Consider the following 20,316-nt stretch of genomic DNA (forward strand, 5'->3'; position numbering starts at 1 on the left):
CGGTGAGAGTGGGCCCGGTGAGGCAATGACGGTGAGAGCGGGGCCGGTGAGGCAGTGACGGGCGAGAGTGGGGCCGGTGAGGCAGCTGAGAGGGGAACACTGGCAATGGCATGGTGTAGGCTGGAAAGCCTGGAGGGGGACTCTGGTGTTGGGAAAGCCCAGAGTGGGACTGCAGCAGCGGAAAGGGAAGTTGGACTCTCTTGTTACCCCTCCTTATCTTATTCTAAGTTAATGTGAATTGCACCATGTATGTACGGAGAAGGTACACACTTTTCACTGTGATTTTACATTGAATACATGTGACAATAAATGATTCAGTTCAATTCAATTCAATTCAAGAGAGAAAACCTGTGATTGAAAAGAGAAGGGGTGGAATTAAAATAAAGAGGATAAAGATAATTTTAGAGGCAGGGAGGAGGATGAGAAAAGAAAATGAAAGGTATCAGAATTAAAGGGTAAATAAGAATAAAACAAGGGAGGAAAATGACAGGAACTGATTCTGACTGGACAAGCTACTTTGATGATGGATTTTATTAGGTAATTTGGATTTAAATTAATAATGTGTGATGGTTATTTCAAGTTTGAGATTGAATGTGGTAAGTTGTCCAACAACACTCTCGATTACAGGGTTAATATAATATAGCAGCATAACCAACTCATAGAGCATTTTGGGAAATATCTTATGGGATCATGCCAACAGCAACATTTCCAATCACAGCTACACACAATCCAACAGCTCTTGCAAAATTTTACACAAGTGAGTGGTTATATTATTATGGTATGTTGTGATTAACTGTAATCTTTTAAATTGCAACCATAAAATCTTAAAAGAAATGGCTGCTGATTTTTTAAAGCCATCTAACTTCGCTTGTGGATTCAACTATGATCAGAAAGAACGAGGGACTGGATTAAATTTATCTCTAAAAGGGTCACAACCGACTTTTGAAATCCAAGGCAAACTTCCCCATGGGTCAACAACTCATTAACAAAGAATTCCATGCATGGAGCTGTAAGTATCTCTTTTTTGCCTCACCAAACTTGGAAGAATAAGAGCTATTCGAGCAAACAGTTGAGACATTTAAAGAAGTTAATTACCTCCTTGAAAAAGACAATGAAATTGACAATGTTTCAGACATGGTGCAGAATTCAATAATATGAAAACATCATTTGACAGTTTGGTATGGCAATGTCGAGTTTTGAACTGTCTAAAGTATGTGTAGGAGCAGTCATTTTGCGCAGAAGCCTCAGTGGAATATATACTGTTTGAATATGCTCGGTTTGAGCATTGTTTAAGAATTTGGCTTTCTGTTTGCCTCTGGAGTTACAGTGGAAAATGCTCAGAAATCTTGCCTGTTCTGCTGAAAGGGAGCCCTAGCAATTTTCAAGTATAATTACATCAGAACAAGCAAGGAAAAGGGATCTTCACGCGTTCCCTAAGACATCTACCTAATTTATCCAGCCAAAGAAGCAGACTTTTGACTATTCAGCTACAAAAGTCATCACAGCTGCTGAACATAGCTCGTAAACATCAATCATTCTCTCTAGACAACCAACACTTCAACTGCACCAGTATCTTAAAGAACTGAACTGAATTCTACCTGCATAAAAGTATATTTTATCCAAATGTGCATATAATCCTTGTACATATAAGTAACTTCATTGTATTTTACTCATTAACTTGCATCAGTGTTTTGCAATAAACAAACTTTTATATTATGTGTATATAACTTTACATTATGTAAAACTAAAACTTGTTGCTGGCCATTTGTAAAAATACTCAAATTAAAATAAGGATTATTCAAATTCTTATTTCACAGGCCACTTTGAGAAAACACTTCTTCACGTAGTTGTGAAAACTTGCAAAATTTCAAATCACAGCAGTGTATCAAAAAACAGCCCCTGCAAAATTCCACTATTCATTTTAGGTCCACTATTGTAAATGGTTCTTTAAATATTTTGCCATATCAATCAGAACAGCCAAGTCAATGATGCCATGGTGGTACAGCCATCTGAAAAATTCTAATATGTAGGAAAATAGATTAATTTAACTAATAACTCTGTTCAGCTCTTTCTCCAGCATGTTAGCAACATATCTGTTTACATTGGAAGGATGATCTGTTGTGGATTGGTGCGCGCCTGATGATTTCAAATTTTAAACAAGATTATAACATCCCTACAGTGCAGGAGGCGGCGATTTGGCCCATCCAATCTGCACTGACTCTCCAAAGAGTATTCCACGCAGACCCTCCCTGTAGCTCTACATGAGATTTTTAACGATGGCTAATCCACCTAGCCTGCACATCCCTGAACACTATGGGCAATTTAGCCTGGCCGATCCACTTGACCTGCACATCTTTGGACTGTGGGAGGAAACCAGTCCACCTGGAGGAAACCCACGCAGACGTGGAGAGAATGTGCAAACTCCACACAGACAGTTGTCCAAGGCTGGAATCGAATTCAGTCCCTGGCACTGTGAGGCAGTGGTGTTAACCACTAGGCCACCCTAATCTTTACAGGTAAACAAAATAACCATTAACATAAGGTCAGCAAGACCCTGTCCATTGTGCTTTACCATGCTGCATTCTACCTGCTCCACACACCCAATCTGACTCCTGAATAGCAGCAAAGTTCCTGATAATGTGATGTTAATTGGCACAACAGTATTTTAATATCATGCCACATGATTTGCTCTGTGCTTTCATGTTCTGTTACCATTGACAAATATCCATTAAATAAATGGAATATTTAGAAAGCACGGATGGTAACAGTGCTTAATAATAATGTCTTTCATTTCTTTAGTTTTGGTCTCCAAATGACAAGAGGCCATAAATATTTGTTCATAAACTGGAAAAGGAATTCAGAAGAAACTTCTAGATCACTATTTCTTCACTGTTGCTGTCATTGTGGGTGTCCTACTCCCCAAGGACTGCAGCAGTTTAAGGACGCGTCTCAACAGTACCTTCTCCAAGGCAGATAGGGATGGGCAAGAAATTCTGACCCAGCCAGCAACTCCCACACTACCTTGAAAGAATATAAACAACACAAAGTGGATAGAATGTGGAACTTATTTCCACATGAAGCAGTTGAGGTGAAGAGCAGAGATGCCTTTGAAAGGGAGCTAACCAAACATGAAGAAAAAAGGAATGGGAGGTTAAAATTCATTGCATTAGGACTGACATGTCGGCATGGATAGAGAACTGGTTAACTATCAGGAGACAGAGATAAGATAATGGGTCATATTCAGGTTGGCAACCTGTATCTCATAGAGTGCCACAAGGATCAGGCCTGAAGTCTCAACTATTTGTAACTAACTATACCGTTGTTGACTTTCAGGGGATAAAATGGTAAAAAGTAATTTGTAAAGAGGATACAAACGGTCTGCAAAGAAATATCAACAGGTTAAGACAAAGAGGTGTACAGCACGGAAACAGACCCTATTTCAGCCATGACAACATCTGCGTGAAAATGTTGCCCCTTAGGTCCCTTTTATATTTTCCCCTCTCTCCTTAAACCTATGCCCTCTAGTTTTGGACTCCCCTACCCTTGACTATTCACCGTATCCATGCCCCTCATGATTTTATAAACCTCTATAAGGTCATCCCGCAGCCTCTGACACTCCCAGCTTATTCAGCCTCTCCCTACAGCTCAAACCTTCCAATCCTTACAACATTTTTGTTAATCATTTTTGCACCCTTTCAAGTTTAACAACATTTTTCCTGTAGCAGGGAGACCAGAATTGAACACAGGAGTCCAAAAGTGGCCTCACTAATGTCCTGAACAGAAAGATGAAGAAGGATCAATGCTCTCAGAGAGTCTTTGGAATTCTCATTCACAGACAGTGGTGGAGGCTGAGTCAATGAATGTACATTGAAGGATGATTTAGACAGACTTTCAACTTATAAAGGAGTCGGGGTTATGAGGAAGGTAGAAAAGTGAAGTTATAGTCACATGAGATCAGCACGATCCTATTAAATGGTAAAGTGGGCTCTGGTTCTGATTTTGTTTTAATAATTATGTGTCACAACCATAAGCTCCTCTGTGACCACATCACCAGTGAAATGGGATTATTACAGTCAATAACATCTGCCATGTCACCAAGGTAACATACACAACGAATAGCCCTACTTTATATCATCACAACATTATTGTTTGCATTTGTCATGTATGGCTTATCTCTTGAGCTGTGAAGTCAATTTCCTTTCCTCATTCGGTTAAGTGTTCCAATCTAATGGAAGCAGAAAATAAATAATTTTTCTAACATTCCGCCCCCCCACCCCCACCCCGACTACAATTTGCACCCTAAGTGTGTCCCATCAACAACAAAATTCTACTCAACTGTAAAAACAAAACGCACACCATTCGAGTTTCTCCTTCATCACTCAAGACAAAGGCAAGGAATGATGGGGAGAGACAGGAAGGAGACAGCAAGAGAAACCCACTCGGGGGTGAAGGACGGGAAGGGAGATACTCTGTTGAGAGTCAGGGGTAGTCTCTCTGCATCTTCAGGGATTGGGAGTGAAACTTAGTGTTTGCTATGCACACTGACCAACCTCATTGGACCTGAGCTACGGTGCAGGAAATCCACAAGCCTGAACACATTATAGAATTGAAGTTGTTTCCACTTTTGCTCACATTTGACCTGCCTGTTCACAATAGGTGAGCTGTCTGACATGAAAATATTCTTTCACTAATGGCAATCATATAAAAGACTGTCATATCAGGGCTAGGTGCAGGACAGTGGAGGTGCTGGATTTTTTTTATTTATTGATTGGATGAGGGTGTCGCTGTCTGAGCAGCATTTGTTGCCCATTCCTAATTGCCCAGACAGCAGTTAAGTGTCAACCACATTGCTGTGGGTCAGGAGTCACATGTAGGCCAGACTAGGTAAGGATGGCAGTTCTCTTCCCTAAAGGACATTAGTGAACCAGATGGGTTTTTGCAACAATTGATAATGGATCCATGGTCATCATTAAATTCTTGATTCCAATTTTTGTTTTAGAGAGGACACGATTCAGCAAGGTCAGAAATCACACGACACCAGGTTATAGTCCAACAGGTTCATTTGAAAACACAAGCTTTCAGAACTTTGCTCTGTCTTCAGGAGTCACATGTAGGCCAGACCGGGTAAGGATGGCAGTTTCCTTTCCCGAAGGGCATTAGCGAACCAGATGGGGTTTTCCTGACAATCCACAATGGATTCATGGTCATCATTAGATTCTTAAATTAGAATTCAAATTCTACCATTTGCCGTGGCAGGATTCGAACCCAGGTCCTCAGAACATTATCTAGGTCTCTAGATTATCAGTTCAGTAAAAATACCACTAGGCCATCACACCTCCCCTCCCAATATCCCCTCTGAGATATCCAAGGAAGCACTCGCAGATCAGGCAGAGCATGGACTCAAGTCAAGCTAAAAATCCCTTGAACTTCTTCATTAATGTGATTTAAAAGCATTCTTCAGAGGAACAAACTGTTCTGCACTGTCCCTTTCTGAGACCAGATGGGTTTGTGATTTATAGGAACGGAGCTGTGGTAGGTCTAATGATTTCTGTTAAGTGTTGAGACATTTGATGCTTTTTGAACTTGCATTTATAAGGTACTGTTGGGAAATTCTCCAAACACCATCCATATCCATTCGACAGGAACTGTTAAATAAAGGAGCATTGCAACTCAGCTACTAAGGCCAGTAGAAGGATTTCAAGGATTAAGGAACGCAGATGGGCATAAAAAAAACTCTCAAATTTATATGTTTCACACAAGAATGAAGTTGAGTGAGGGAATAGTGCATTGATTCTAAAGTCATTTACATTTAACATATAGTTAACACATTACTACTGAAACAGATGTTACATCCATAAATATCAGGTTAGATGCTATCAAAACAGAGCAGATGGTAAATGATTAGGAAATCACAAGGGGACTTTAACGGAGAAATCTGCATGCAGTGGTTCCATCATCTCCAGTGAAACAGTTCATAAATAAAACACTGTAAACTATCATATGACCATTCCAAGATCCAATTCCATCAGTTAGATACAAACTTAGGCCAAGGGCAAGGCTCAGGTTGGGATTTTACCTGACGCAGCCATTGGGGATGGTTTTCAGGCTGTCGGGATTCCGTCCCATCTTGTTAAGGATGCTCAGAATCTGTGCAAATTTGGGCCTATCGTTACGATCCTTCTGCCAACACTCCAGCATGAGCTGGTGGAGCCCAGACGGGCAGTTCATGGGAGCAGAGAGACGAAAACCTTCTTCAACTGCTTTAATTACCTGAAACGGCAGACACTTTAAGACAGAGCCCCCAAAGGTTGTGAAGATTTACAATCAGCAATAGAGGGAGTTGAATCTGTGCCAAGCTACAAACATTTTCGCAATTCTTCTGCTACTAAAATATCAAGTGGTCCCTCTGTGCAGAATTCTACAAGATAAAATTGGACATCTGAATATTCTGTAACAATAGCATCCAATTGCTAACCACACATTCAGCTGGAAGATGATTGTATCAGAAAATCTAACTACATTGCAAGCAGTCAAATATAATGTGCAGATCTAAGACTAACAATAGATTACGTCAAACTGTCCTACTGGTGAAGTTAAAAATTCACTCTTCGGCATTTTGTTCGAAATCGAGTGCCAATAACAGTGGCAATCAGGATCTAACTACGTGACTTACATCTTGGTTAGACATGTCCCAGTAAGGTCGCTCTCCATAGGACATCACCTCCCACATGACGATCCCAAAACTCCAGACGTCACTGGCTGTGCTGTATCTGTGGTACTGGATGGTTTCTGGAGCTGCCCATAGGACAGAGGCTTTCCCACCCTGTTTCAGAAAGAATTGGCAGACAAGACTCAGCTTTGACATTGCTGAAATCTATCACAATAAAACATACAGCAGAATCTGCAGCAAAACACATCCTTTGAGATTTCATCTCTGTTTAGATACAAGGAAAATCGAATATGCCACTACGGCAGAGGAAGGATATTTACCCCATTTGTGATTTGGAGCTGGTGTCAAGTTTGAACATCTCTTAGTTTATTTTTGACATACTTGGTACTAGGTACTGCATAAGCTCTGTGAATCATTCCTCAGGAAGAACTTACGGGCTTTCGGGGGCACTGCACTGATTCAGCAGCATGATACTGGAACTAATAAGGTTTAATAGAGAGGATAAATGCATTGACATAATGGCAGAGATTGAGGGGTGAGCTAATTAAGATGAATGGGTTTGGTAAGGTCAATAGAATTAATTGTTATAGGGTGGTGGCAAGAAAAAGAGGGCATAGACTTCATGTTAGAGTTGAGGGAGTTCAGGGTGACATCAGGAAGCACTTCTTCACAAAAGGAGTGGTTGTGTCAATTTATAATACTTTCCACCAAACAGCTAAGTCACCTGAAAATTTTAAAATTGAGATTTATTGATTTTTGTTCGGCCAGAATATTAAGGTTTATGGAAATAAGACAGGCAGATGACATTAATATGCAGATCAGTCAAGGTGTAACTGAATGATGGAACTGGCCTGAGGCCTACTCCTTTTTCTTTACTCCTGAAAAAGAGGGAGTGATGAGAAGATGGCAACGCAGGGAATGTAAAACTTTGAAACAGAAGAAAAAACACTTGCATTTATATAGTGCCTTCTGTGATCTCAGGATAGTCCCAATGTGATTTAAATCTATTGAAGGACTTTCTGAAATGTAGCCATTGCAATGATACAGAAAATGTAACATCAATTTATTTGAACAGCAAGCTCCCAGAAATAGGAGATAACAAGGTGGAGAGCTGGATGAACACAGCAGGCTAAGCAGCATCATAGGAGCCCAGATGTTTCGGGCCTAGACCCTTCATCAGAAAATGGAAATAGGAGTTGGGAGTTCATGTTGCGGCTGTACAAGACATTGGTTAGGCTACTTTTGGGATACTGCATGTAATTCCGGTCTTCCTGCTATAGGAAAGATGTTGTGAAACTTGAAAGGGTTCAGAAAAGGTTCACAAGGATGTTGCCAGGGTTGAAGGGTTTGAGCTATACGGAAAGGCTGAATAGGCTGGGGCTATTTTCCCTGGAGCGTCGGAGGCTGAGGGGTGTCCTTATAGAGGCTTCTAAAGCCTTGAGGGGCATGGATTGAGTGAATAGATAAAATCTTTTCCCCAGGGGGTTGGTAATCTAAAAATAGAGGACATAGGTTTAGGGTGAGAGGGGTAAGATTTAAAAGGGATCCAACAGGCAATTTTTTCACACAGAGTGTAGTGTCTGTATGGAATGAGTTACCAGAGGAAGTGGTGGAGTCTCGTAAAATTACGACATTTATAAGGCATCTAGATGGGTGTGCGAATAGGAAGGGTTTAGAGAGATATGGGCCAAACACTAGTTGTTCCTGGTTTAGAAATTCTGGATGTAAGACTGAGCTTTCGCTTTCAGCTGCTCTGAAGAAATCGGCTTTACTTACAAGCAGTGACTTGCTTTTCAGGAACTTGTTAAGTAAAGGATTTCTCACCTAGATGTCACAGGAAGAATCTAAAGCTGGAATCGTCAGCTGTTGGAAATGCTCACAGTGGCAGATGGAATACAAGGTGGGAAAGTGTGAGGTTGTGCACTTTGGTAAGAAGAATAGACCCATAGACTATTTTCTAAATGGGGAGGAATTTCAGAAATCTGAAGTGCAAAGGGACTTTAGAGTCCTAGTCCAGGATTCTCTTAAGGTAAACTTGCAGGTTGAGTCAGTAGTTAGGAAGTCAAATGCAACTTTGGCATTTATTTCGAGAAGACCAGAATATAAAAGCAGGGATGAACTTCTGAGGCTTTATAAGGCTCTGGTCAGACCACATTTTGAATATTGTGAGCAATTTTGGGTTCCATACCTCAGAAAGGATATACTAGCCCTGGAGCAGGTCCAGGGAAAGTTCACGAGAATGATCCCAGGAATGAAAGGCTTAACATGAGGAATGTTTGATGACTCTGAGTCTATACTCGATGGAATTTAGAAAGATGAGAGGGGATCTAATTCAAACTTACAGAATACTGAACGGCATGGACAGAGTGGATGTTTGGAATAATTTTCCATTAAAAGGAGAGACTAGGGCCCAAGGGCACAGACTTAGAGTGAAGGGAAGACCCTTTAGAACAGAGATAAGGAGAAACGTCTTCAGCCAGACAGTGGTGAATCTGTGGAATTCACTGCCACAGAAGGCTGTGGAGGCCTGGTCATTGAGTATATTTAAGACAGAGATAGCTAGGTTCTTGACTGTCAAGGGTATCAAAGGTTATGGGGAGAAAGCAGTTGAGAAACTTATCAGCCATGATTGAATGATGGAGCAGACCCAATGGGCCGAATGGCCTAATTTCTGCTCCAATGTCTTATGGTCTAGGGTCTACAGCTGGCTGATTTCCTCAGGCTGAAAGTTCCCAGTGATTGTGTAATTTGCAGAAGGAAAGGAGGGGCTTCTTTCATTCAGTAATTAATGAATTGCTGGATCACGTGCCTTTAAAGGAAATGATTTGTAAGAATGGCCATTTGTTAGCTGCAATGAAAAATTAGCAGCCAATCATCAGCCAAATGGTCCTTTAATATTGCTTAAGTGGGTAATGACCCATTAAATATTATGTAAAGACTTAATCCAGCTGTGGCAAGTGCACTTTTTGGTGGGGTAATCTGAAAACCGAAACAGAGAAAGCAGATTTTAAAAAAGTGTTTTTCTCGAAGACTTATGTTGCCTTGGTTATAGAAGGTTGATAGTTAGTCTAATTTGATTTGATTTATTATTGTCACAAGTACATAAGTAGTGAAAAGTTTTGTTTTGCGTGCAGTACAGGCAGATCATAACATACAAAGATCGTAGGGTGATAGAACAGAGTGAGGAATTCAAAGTTACAGTTGCAGAGAAGGTAGGGAGCAAGATCAACATTAGATTTGAAATTTGACAGGTCCATTTAGCAGTCTAATAACAGCGGGAAGAAGCTGTTCTTGAACCTGTTTTTCATGTGTTTAAGCTTTTGTATCTTCTGTCTGACGGAAGAGGTTGGAAGAGACTATAACCTGGGTGAGAGGGATCTTTGATGATGTTGATTGCCTTTCCGTGGCAAAGAGAAATGTAGGTGGAGTCAACGGATGGGAGGTTGCATTGTGTGATGGTTTGAGCTGTGTTCACAACTCTCTGTAGTATCGTACGGTCTTGGGCAGAGCAGTTGCCATACCAAGCCATGATGCACCGAGATAGAATGCTTTCTATGGTCCCTCTGTAAAAGAGATATCTAAAATGATAACGAGATTTGATTTATGTGAGTGGTAAATGGTCACATATTTAGCTGGAAGACCATATGGTTGGGGCATCAAAAGAAAAAGCCTAAAAAAAATCCAAATGTGTCCAGTGAAACTATCTTCATCACTGGAACAAGCCAGAGCAAGAGAGCTCAATCTTAAAATTAGAGCTAGGCCATCAGGACTGAAATCAGGAAGCAATTTTTCCTGCACACACAGCTGTGGAAATCTGCAATTCTCACCCAAAACTTAGTGGATCAGTGCTCCTCAAATCTCTTCCCACTTCAAGCTCATTTTCATAGATCATAGAATCCCTACAGTGTGGAAACAGGCCCTTCGGCCCAACAAGTCCACACCGACCCTCGGAGCATCCCACCCAGACCCATCCCCCTATAACCCACCTAATCTATACATCCCTGAACACTATGAGTAGTTTAGCATGGCCAATCCACTTAGCTTGCACATCTTTGGACTGTGGGAGGAAACCGGAGCACCTGGAGGAAACCCATGCAGACATGGGGAGAACGTGCAAACTCCACATAGACAGCTGCCTGAGGATGGAATTGAACCCGGGTTCCGGGCACTGTGAGGCAGCACTGCTAACCACTGAGCCACCGTGGCTTGAAAATTGTCATGACCCCAATCTGAGAGTAAGATCACAGCTGTTCTATCTCCACGAGAGAGTTCTATGCCACGCACTGCTGCCTCAGAGTTCACAACCCCAGATTTCAGCTTGGGACCTCTCTGAGAGCCCCCACCTCAATTTGGCAAATCTTGCTGTAGTGCCTAGAGGTCAAATGAAATACCTGAAACTGCAGTTTCAGATGAACCAAGCTGTAATCTACAGCTTGAGCAAACACTGACGAACACAATATTTTTATTAGGTATGAATATTGGGGATAGATCAATTAAAAGTGACTAAATAAAGGTGAGTGCACAAATGAATGCTAGAAGAGACTCAAGTGTCAGGAAGCCTGATGACTCCTCCAATGGTCCTATCAATTTGGTGGCGTTTCACTGTACATCTTCAATGTACCTGTTCCAATAATAGGAATTGTATACAGTGCCCCAAGTCATGATGGTGTGTGGCTTGGAGGGGATCTTGCATATGGCAGTATGCCTGAGCAGTAGCTGTCCTGGCCCTCAGGGTGATAGAAGCCGTTGGTTAGAAGGGTCCTGTCTAAGGAGTGTTCGCAGATCGTTGCAGTGCATCTTAAAAATGGTACACACTGCTGTCACTGTGCCATCGGTGGTGGAGGGAGAAAATTTCTAAAAGGATGCATGGGGTGCCAATCAAAGGGGAGAAAGAGGGAGAAAGAGAAAGAAAGAGAGTGTGAAAAGTAGAATCCAAAAAAATGAGGGAAAGTAAGAGGGACAGTGGCAAACTGGCCTAAAGCAGACATGTGGAAGGCAAGGAATGAACAAGATGGTATCAGGGCAAGTGAACAAAGGAGGCCTGATGGTTAAGTGGCCCATTTTTTTCAAACTTTGAGTACAATATTTGGATGCAACTAACAAGATGACACAGGATTGGAACAGCAAACAAGACTATCAAATGGAACTTTCCTCTTTACATAAGTTGCATGAAATGTTGCTATGCTTATATGGAAGTTATTCCTATTACCTCCCTGTAACAATCAAGATGATGACTTGCTGCATATTTCAGATGGGGCCCAGTACGGAGGTGCCTGACACCATTTTTGATGTGAGCATCACAATAAGACTTCAAGACGTCTTGCAGGACAGCTGTTTGAGGTCTGTTCCACTCACCATAGTTGTGAACACTGAGTCCACCTTCTCTTCATGTGCTTGTCGGAAACCTGCCACTTTACACACCAGATTGTTGTTGACCAGGATTTTGTGGGCTGCCAGGATTTTGTGTACGTAACCCATCTCAGAGAGGTACTTCATTCCAGACGCTATTCCACACAGCATCCCAATAAGCTGAATAACTGTGAACTGGCCCTCATGCTTCTGCAGAAACAACCCATCATTTCGTAATATTATTTCAGTGGAAACAACCAATAATATAGCAGCAACAACACAGCAGTATGTCACAGTCACCAGCTACTCTCAATTTCTTCCACATTGGTCTGGGCTGAAAATCATCTCCAGATTGTGGGGGAACAAAATCATGGCTTTATTGAGATTAGGTCAGGTCCAGTTAATTTTAATCTCTCTAACCTTTTCCTAGTAATGATGCAGGTTAGAAAGTCTCCAACCTTAACTCAGAGTTGTAGGTTTTTTCCAGATGGACGGTCATTGTCTGTTGGAAATTCAAACTGTCCATGAAATTCCTGAGGAACCAGTACCTTGGGACTTCCAAAGGGTCCCCTAATGCACATCTCAGGCTATCTTACTGCAACAACTGTCTAAGTTCTTGGCTGAGGTATTTTGATCCAGTCAAAAGATCAACAAAGATCCCCATGTGGAGAACGGAGCCTGCCCATCTCTCCCAGATATAGAACTGAATGAACCCTGAGATTAGAGGGAGGATTTTAATCCACCTCCTTACTGTTGACAATCAGAAATTCTGAAATTGCTCCTTAGAATGACAAGACCACTGTGTGAGGTTTAGCCTTCAAGTTACATATAACTGACTCTCACTCTCTCTCTCTCTCTAATGGACAGATATGTCTATAGTCCTTTGTGGACTATGAACAATTATTTTTGCCTTTCACAAACTAAACATACAGCAGAGGCCTTTATAGTGATAGATGTGTTGCTGAAGCTTTCAAATAAAATGCGGGTTGCCAATTGAGTTGCTTTCTGAGAATAACTCATACCAGATTGTCATTGTCCTGTCTAACGATCACACTTGTTTGGATAATAACAGTAATTTCTGTGCTTGTCCTGCTTTTTCTATTCCTGTTTTTTGCACAGAAGGTTTTGAGAAGGGAAGCTATTGTAACAGTCGGGTGATGCTTCTAGTAAAGCTTTGACTATACTGTCTTACGAGAGAGATTTGATTCTCTCCATAAATTCTGGTATAAACTTCCATCTGCAAAAATGGAAAAATATATAAATTTTTATTGACATAGCTTGTTATTGAATCCACAGTGAAGCATTTCACGTATAAAGACTTAATTTCAGCCATTTCTGGGCAGTTATTTAACACACAGCAAGGTTCACAAACAACCTTCCCCCCACATTTCCCTTTAAGTGACACAGCTCATTGTCTTGGACGTATGTCAATGGTTTTTTATAACTGCTGGCTCAAACTCTTGGAATTCTTAACATCTTGGCAGCACCTTGACACCAAATCCACAGTGGTTCAGGGAGAAAACCCTCTATACAGCAACGAAGGGTAGATCATAAATTGCTTTTAAAAACGCTCATGTCCCAAGACCAAATAACAAAAATTACAGTGAGCTGAACGGCCACTCAAACTAATTTTAGTGGCTAATGTGGTTGTGGATAAAAACAGCGTTTCTGCTCTTTCCTTATTATTGTCAGGGAACCTTAAATATATACCTGAGCCACCAGAACGGAGAAATGGAGAACAAGAATTTATCAATCTCAGATTCAAAATGATGTTGAGCAATTAACATGATTGTAGAACAGAGAGTTCAAACATTAACCATCTTTTGATTGTTGCAGTGTTTCCCAACTTCACTCCTGAAAGGCTCAGCTCTATATCTTAATCCTTGACTCTCCAACCAAAGAAAATAGCTTATCCCAGGTAACCTTAGCCCCTTAAAATGTTTACATAAGAGAGAAGAATGGATATTTAAATGTTGCTTGTACATTCTCTGCAGAGATAAATCTTGGAAGGTAATCCTTCTACAGCTCTAACCATGGGCCAAAGCAAATGAGCAAAGTTGAGTGAACATACACAGAAAAAAAAAAGAAAATTATCAGAGGATAACCCATCTATTTTCCTACATTTTGCAGCTACTCTATGCTCAAGAACAACAGTATATGATACTGCAAGGAGTGATGGAAAGACTAGCACAGCAAGAACAGGACTGTAAGAGAAAGAAAATCATGTGTAAATCAAGACAGAGTAACCTCATCATGGTGACATGGTAGAAGATAAATCTGCATTTACTGTTAAATAATATGCTGGCTCCTCGTGTAAAGTACAAACAAAAATGTTGCAGTTCAGAACTGATCTGGGGACGAGAGTCTAGGCATCAGCTCCGTTTCATGTGAAAAAGTACTTTCTGATTGCATTCCTAAGTGGCCAGGTATAATTTTGAGATAATTTCCCTTCATTTCCCATTCCCCTGCCAAGGAGAATCTGTTTCTCAATAGTTTGCCTAACAAGCCCTCTGGTAACATTTAACATAACTCAACCAAATCTCTCTAGAATCTTGTATATTTGAAGGAACTGTGTACTTAAGCAAGGTGCATTCATAACTTAACCCTTAAAATCCTGTTATCATTCTAAACAATCTGCGCAGCACATTGTCCAAAACCACTATCCCCTTCTTCAGATCCGGTGCCCACAGCTGAACACAGCTCAAAACAACTGACACATCACTTCCCTTTATATTCCAGCCACTGGTGAAACATTTCACTGAAATATTCCATTAGCAACTGTGGGTGCGGAAGATCTCCAGCCCATTTGGTAAATGAATGACAATTCCCCAAAAACAGAGACTCCCCAAAGTGAAAATGAAATCATATGAAACTGAAGAAATAATTATGAAGCAGAGAAGCTTAGGCATTACTTAAGAAAGGCTTTAACATAGTTATTCCTGAGCAATACTGTCTAAAATGTTTCTGATAAAGTGAACACTGAATACCACCACGTTAAAAGTAAAGAAGATGAAGCTGTGTAGCAATGGAAGAAGGTGAGACGACCAACTGGTGTCAGCACTCAATGCAAGTTCTTTATCAAAAATGATCCTTCAAATGTTGAGGGTAAGTAAATGCAATTAAAGACCACTAAAAATGTGCATCATTCTGCTCTTTCAAGTCAAATGCTAAACTGAAACCTGTCTGCTGGTTCAACTGGTATCTGTCAAAGATCAGAGGGTGTTCACAGAGCCCTGACCAACTCTTGAAAACATCAAATTGATCACCTGGTCATTAATTCAATTGCTACTTGTGAAATCTTTCTGTGAATACATTGATTCATAGCATCCCTACAGTATGGGAGCAGGTCACTTCAAACTAATCCTCCCAGACCCACCCCCTGTACCCTATAAACCTGCATTTACCATGACCTAACCCATACATCTTTGGGCTGCGGGAGGAAACCCACACAGACACGGGGAGAATGTGCAAACTCTACACAGACAGTCATCCAAGGCTGGAACTGAATGCAGGCTCCTGGCACTGTGAGGCAGCACTGCTAACCACTGAGCCATCATGCCACACTAGTACTGTTCAGAGTAGTTCATTGGTTGTAAAGTACTTTGTGATGATCTGTGGCAACTGAAGGGTATAATATAAAGACAAGTTATTTGCTTCCTTATATTCTTATGACAGCTTAACAGATTTACTTTTGAATCCCTTTAAAGAATATATGTATTCTACTTGCTTGTCTTGTGAAACTACATATTGTAAAGTCAAGGAAGTTTTATCCAATAGTTTGTCTTATTTTTAATTGTTAACATACGTCTTCAAAAGAGTATTAGGGAAAAACGCAGCAGCTATGGTTCCGTCAGTTTAACCTGGGTGGTGAGAAAGTTTTTTGAGATAGTAATCTGGGACAAAACGAACAACGGCTTGAACAATTATAGACTAATTACAGAGAGTCACCTGACTCAAAGGCAAATTGTGTTAATCTAACTAACTTGAGTTTTTTTTGATGGGATTATAGAAAGGCTCAAAGGCAGCAATGCAGCAGTGTAGATGGACTTTGTAAAGGTATTTGAGAAAGCGCTACATGATAGACTGATCAGAAAAGCTGAAGTCCAGGGAATAAAGAGAACAGTCAGGGCGCAGATATAAAGTAAACAGAGTGACAGGAAAAAGACAAGATTAGTAATTTGTTTTGGACAACAGGTAGGTACACACTGGGGTTCCCAGGACTGTGCAGCACTGGATTCCTACTTCCTCTTCCTACAAATTTATAAATCAGACATGGGTCTAGAGGGCACAGTTTTAAAATGTGCAGGTGACACAGAACCTGAAAGCACTTGAACCGTGAGAAGGGCTGTGATAGAGCAGGAACATATAGACAGCCTGGTGGAATGGCGGGTACGTGGCAGATGAAATTTAAAGCAGGTAGGTGTAAAGACAGGTATGTGTCTGAAAAATCAGAAGTAACATTACTTAATTCTGCGCTTCTAAAGGAGGTGCAGGAACAGAGACACCTAGGGCAGACATGAAGAATGTCAGATCAGCATGATCCTATTGAGTGGTAGGGCAAGGTTGAGGGGCTGAATGGCCTCCTGCTGTTCCTAAATTTTATGGTCTTATTGGGTGTATGTGAACTAACCATTGACAGTGGTTGGTCAGTTGGAAAAAGTCATCAGAAAGGAAGGCAAGACCCCAGGTTTTATAAATCAGGGAATGGAGTATAAAAATAAGGTCAAGTTGTGATAGGGGTAGTATCTCATTCCAGAGGGATAACCAGTGGTCATCATGCCTCAGACAAGGGAAGAGGTTAAGAATGACAGTCCTTCATGGTAACCTCAGACAGGACAGGAACTGAACCCACGCTGTTGGCATCACTCAGCAGCCATCCAGTCAACTGAGCGAATTAACCTCCAAGAACAATAAAGAATTCATATTGAATTGTTGTAAGATATAAGGTCCACCTCATTCAGAGCAGCAGGTCCAACTCTGGGTAACATGGAAAATGTAAAAGCTTTGGACAAAGTGTACAAAAGATTAATAAGAATGGTTCCAAGGATGAGAGAATTCAGTCATGAGTTAGTTAGAGAAGCTAGACTGTTTTCCTTTGAGAAGAGAAGGTTGTCAAGAGATTGTTCAGAGATAGAATTGTTCAAAATCATGAAACGTTCAGAACTGGAGGAAAAAAATTAAGATGAGGGCACATGAGAATGATCATATATGGAATGCACTGCCTGAGAGGGGTGTGGAGATAGACTCAATTGTGTTTTGCGGAGGAAAGTTAGATAAGTGACCGAAGATTAAAAATTTGCAGGGTTAAAAGGAAAGGAGGGGGAGTGGGACCAGCTGAATTGCCCTGGACAGAGCTGTCTTGGCCTTCATGAGTCAATGGACTCCTCTTCTGCTGGAACACAGTCCGTTTGCTGCAATGTGGCTCTGCTGGCCTGCACAACAGAGGAAACGGTATTTAGAAACAGAAATCAGTAGTCATTCAACACACTATGTCAAATGCTCATGGTTCTCTTAGCTACATATCAGAAGGGAGTTGAGCTAAGCCAAGAAGTCTCCTTTCTGCTTCTTCACTCATTCTAGCCAGAGTATCACTTGATATTTCTTCTACTAAGATGGGAAACTCCAGACTGTGAGAGATCACTTTGTGTCTCATTAACACATGATGCTGTGAATTGCTGCTTGGATAAAAATGTAATCCTTTTCTTTTCTAAAATAAACAACGTGTTAAATTTGTGAGATGTGAGCATTAGCCAGCTTTTATTGCACAACCCTAATTGCCCTTGTGAGGGTAGTGAATAGCTGCCGTCTTGAACCACTTGGGGTAAGGGACACCCACAGTGCTATTAGGAAGGAGTTCCAGGGTTTAGATTCAGCAACAGTGAAGGAAGGGCGTTATCATTCCACATCAGTATGGCATATGGCTTGGAGGGGAACTTGCAGGTAGAGATGTTCCCATGCTTCAGTTGCCCTTATGCTTCCAGGTGTTTGTGGGTTTGGAAGGTGCTGTCAGAGGAATCTGGGCAAGTTGCTGCAGTGCTTCTTGTAGATGGCACACACTGCTGCCACTGTGGGGGGTGATGAAGGGAATGAGTGTTGAAGATGGTGGATGTGGTGCCAATCAAGAAGTGATGGTATCAAGATACTTGAGTATTGTTGGAGCTGCAGGGAATCCAACAAAGTGAAGAGTATTCCATTTTCACAGCAATCCATTTTTAGAAGCTATTTGGCTTAAAAACAGGTCAAATAAATCAGACGCCTTACCCTCAAGAAGGAGTCTAACACTGCATTTCCCATGTACTCAATTACAATCATCATGGGTTTACCTGCAAAAGAGGAATCACAGTGTTAATGATGTTAGAGTATAACACTGCAGAACACACAGTGAAAACCTGAAGTTCCTGGACAAAGGCATTTTCATTTACAAGATGCAGAGTTCTCCAACAGTCAAAGAATCATTCCAATTTGTTTACAGCCACAGGAAGGTAAAGTAACAAAGAAATTAAATAATTTTGAAAAATTAGTGTCACCAAATATTTTGTACATACTCGCTGAGGTCCTATCTCAGTGCGCTTTATAATTCAGATGCCTGCAGCTTATACATAAACAATATTATGAGCGAAACAAAGTTTAGGATGTTGTATCAGCATTCATTGTTGGTTTAAATCATTTTTTAATAAAACATTTTTTACAGGAATTTCATTTCTAAATGATGCAATAATGCAAAGCAAGTTCTTTTTTATAAAATCCCGACATTGTGGAGCTATTCGGCACAGCAAATACATACTTGACCCTCTGAAGAACATCCCATCTAACCCCACCCTGTAACCCTGCATTTCCCATGGCTAATCCCATCTAGCCAGTGCACCCCTGGAAACTATAAGCAATTTGACATGGCCAATCCACCTAACCTGCACATTTTTGGACTGTGAGAAGAAACCGGAGCACCCGGAGGAAACCCACGCAGACATGGGGAGAATGTGCAAACTCCACACAGACAGTCCCCCGAGAGTGGAATTGAACTCAGGTCCCTGATCAGACAGCAGGGCTAACCATGGAGCCACTGTGCTGCCCAAATTGATTATGGATTTTAAGACAATGGCTTGAATAAACTGCACCATCAGCATTAACAGTCTCACCTCCAAATCAAAGGTTGTAGGTTCAAATCCCATTTCAGAGCAGGAGCTTATGAACTAAGCTGGCACTTCCAGTGCAGTTCTGAGAGATTGCTGCACTGAAAGCCATCTTGCAATGAAACGTTAACCTGAGGACACCACCCCGCCACACACACACCCCTCAGCCCCCAATCTGGCCTCTCAGGAAGACATGAAGATCTCATTGCTCCATTTTGAAGCTGAGGGAGATCACCATGACATCTCACCTAATAGTCACGCTTCGATGTATGGGACTTTGCTCAGTTTCCTCAGTTACAGTGGCCACATTTCATGAAGTGGGTGAGTAAAAAAATAATTCACATGGCCTAAAATCCTGAAAGGTGCTAGGGAAATGCAAATTCATTCTTACGTTGATGCAGTATGGTTTCATCCTTTCTTCTCTCATCCATCATGAATGCTGTTTGACTAAGAATCTTGGAGCCTCTCCTTCACACCTATGCTGCTGCTCTGCTTCAAAACAGTGAGTACTGAGGAAAGGTCACTGGACCCGAAACGTTAACTCTGATTTCTGTCCTCAGATGCTGCCAGACCTGCTGAGCTTTTCCAGCAATTTCTGTTTTCGCTTGTAATCTAAAACTGTCCAACTGATCTATCCTCCGAAAATGTGCTCATTCTGTGTCGCCAGGCAGTTTCCTTGGCAGCAGAGCCAGTTCAAAGACTGAACATTGGCACAAGCCCACACTGCTGTGCTCAATGATCTACATTTGTGCTCAGTCAGGACAGCTAGTGAGCCCTTTAACAATGGTGGGCACGTTCTAATTCCAGGATACCCGGTTTTCAGCAGTGCCTTTTCTGGGTGCAGGCTGGCTTCTTCCATTGTGGAGAGAGGCACATCCGAGACCTCAGAAACTTTACGCAGTCAGTCCAGGTCTTTTAAAGATTGTGATTCATGGTACCCAAGAGTTATCACGTTAAAACCTTTGAAGGTTGCATTCAAGATGTCCTCATCATGAATCATCAAATATTTTTCTTTTTATTTCAGAAATATACTTTATTCATTAAAAATCTTTACGTACATACATAATCACTGAAGCAGTTTGGTTCTGTACAGTGGCTAATGAAGGAACAAACAAACATTGGTGTTTGACTCTACCTAACAGACAAACCAAAGGCATTTCTTAGATA

The 20,316-nt window shown here is 41.2% G+C and overlaps 1 protein-coding gene across 1 annotated transcript in view; it reads right to left on the bottom strand.

Moving 5' to 3' along the window:
• The window catches only part of LOC109914512 (ephrin type-A receptor 7), a 527,439-nt gene that overhangs the window by 16,882 nt on the left and 490,241 nt on the right, over nucleotides 1–20,316 (bottom strand). Inside the window, exons 12-15 of the mRNA XM_048613049.1 lie at nucleotides 18,281–18,342; nucleotides 12,026–12,229; nucleotides 6,674–6,823; nucleotides 6,077–6,270 (exon numbers count right to left, since the gene is read on the bottom strand). Of these exons, the coding sequence (XP_048469006.1) occupies nucleotides 6,077–6,270; nucleotides 6,674–6,823; nucleotides 12,026–12,229; nucleotides 18,281–18,342 (610 nt within the window). The remainder of the gene's footprint in view (nucleotides 1–6,076; nucleotides 6,271–6,673; nucleotides 6,824–12,025; nucleotides 12,230–18,280; nucleotides 18,343–20,316) is intronic.

This window comes from Rhincodon typus, chromosome 27, assembly GCF_021869965.1.
Source record: "Rhincodon typus isolate 14 chromosome 27, sRhiTyp1.1, whole genome shotgun sequence".
Lineage (NCBI taxonomy): Eukaryota > Metazoa > Chordata > Chondrichthyes > Orectolobiformes > Rhincodontidae > Rhincodon > Rhincodon typus.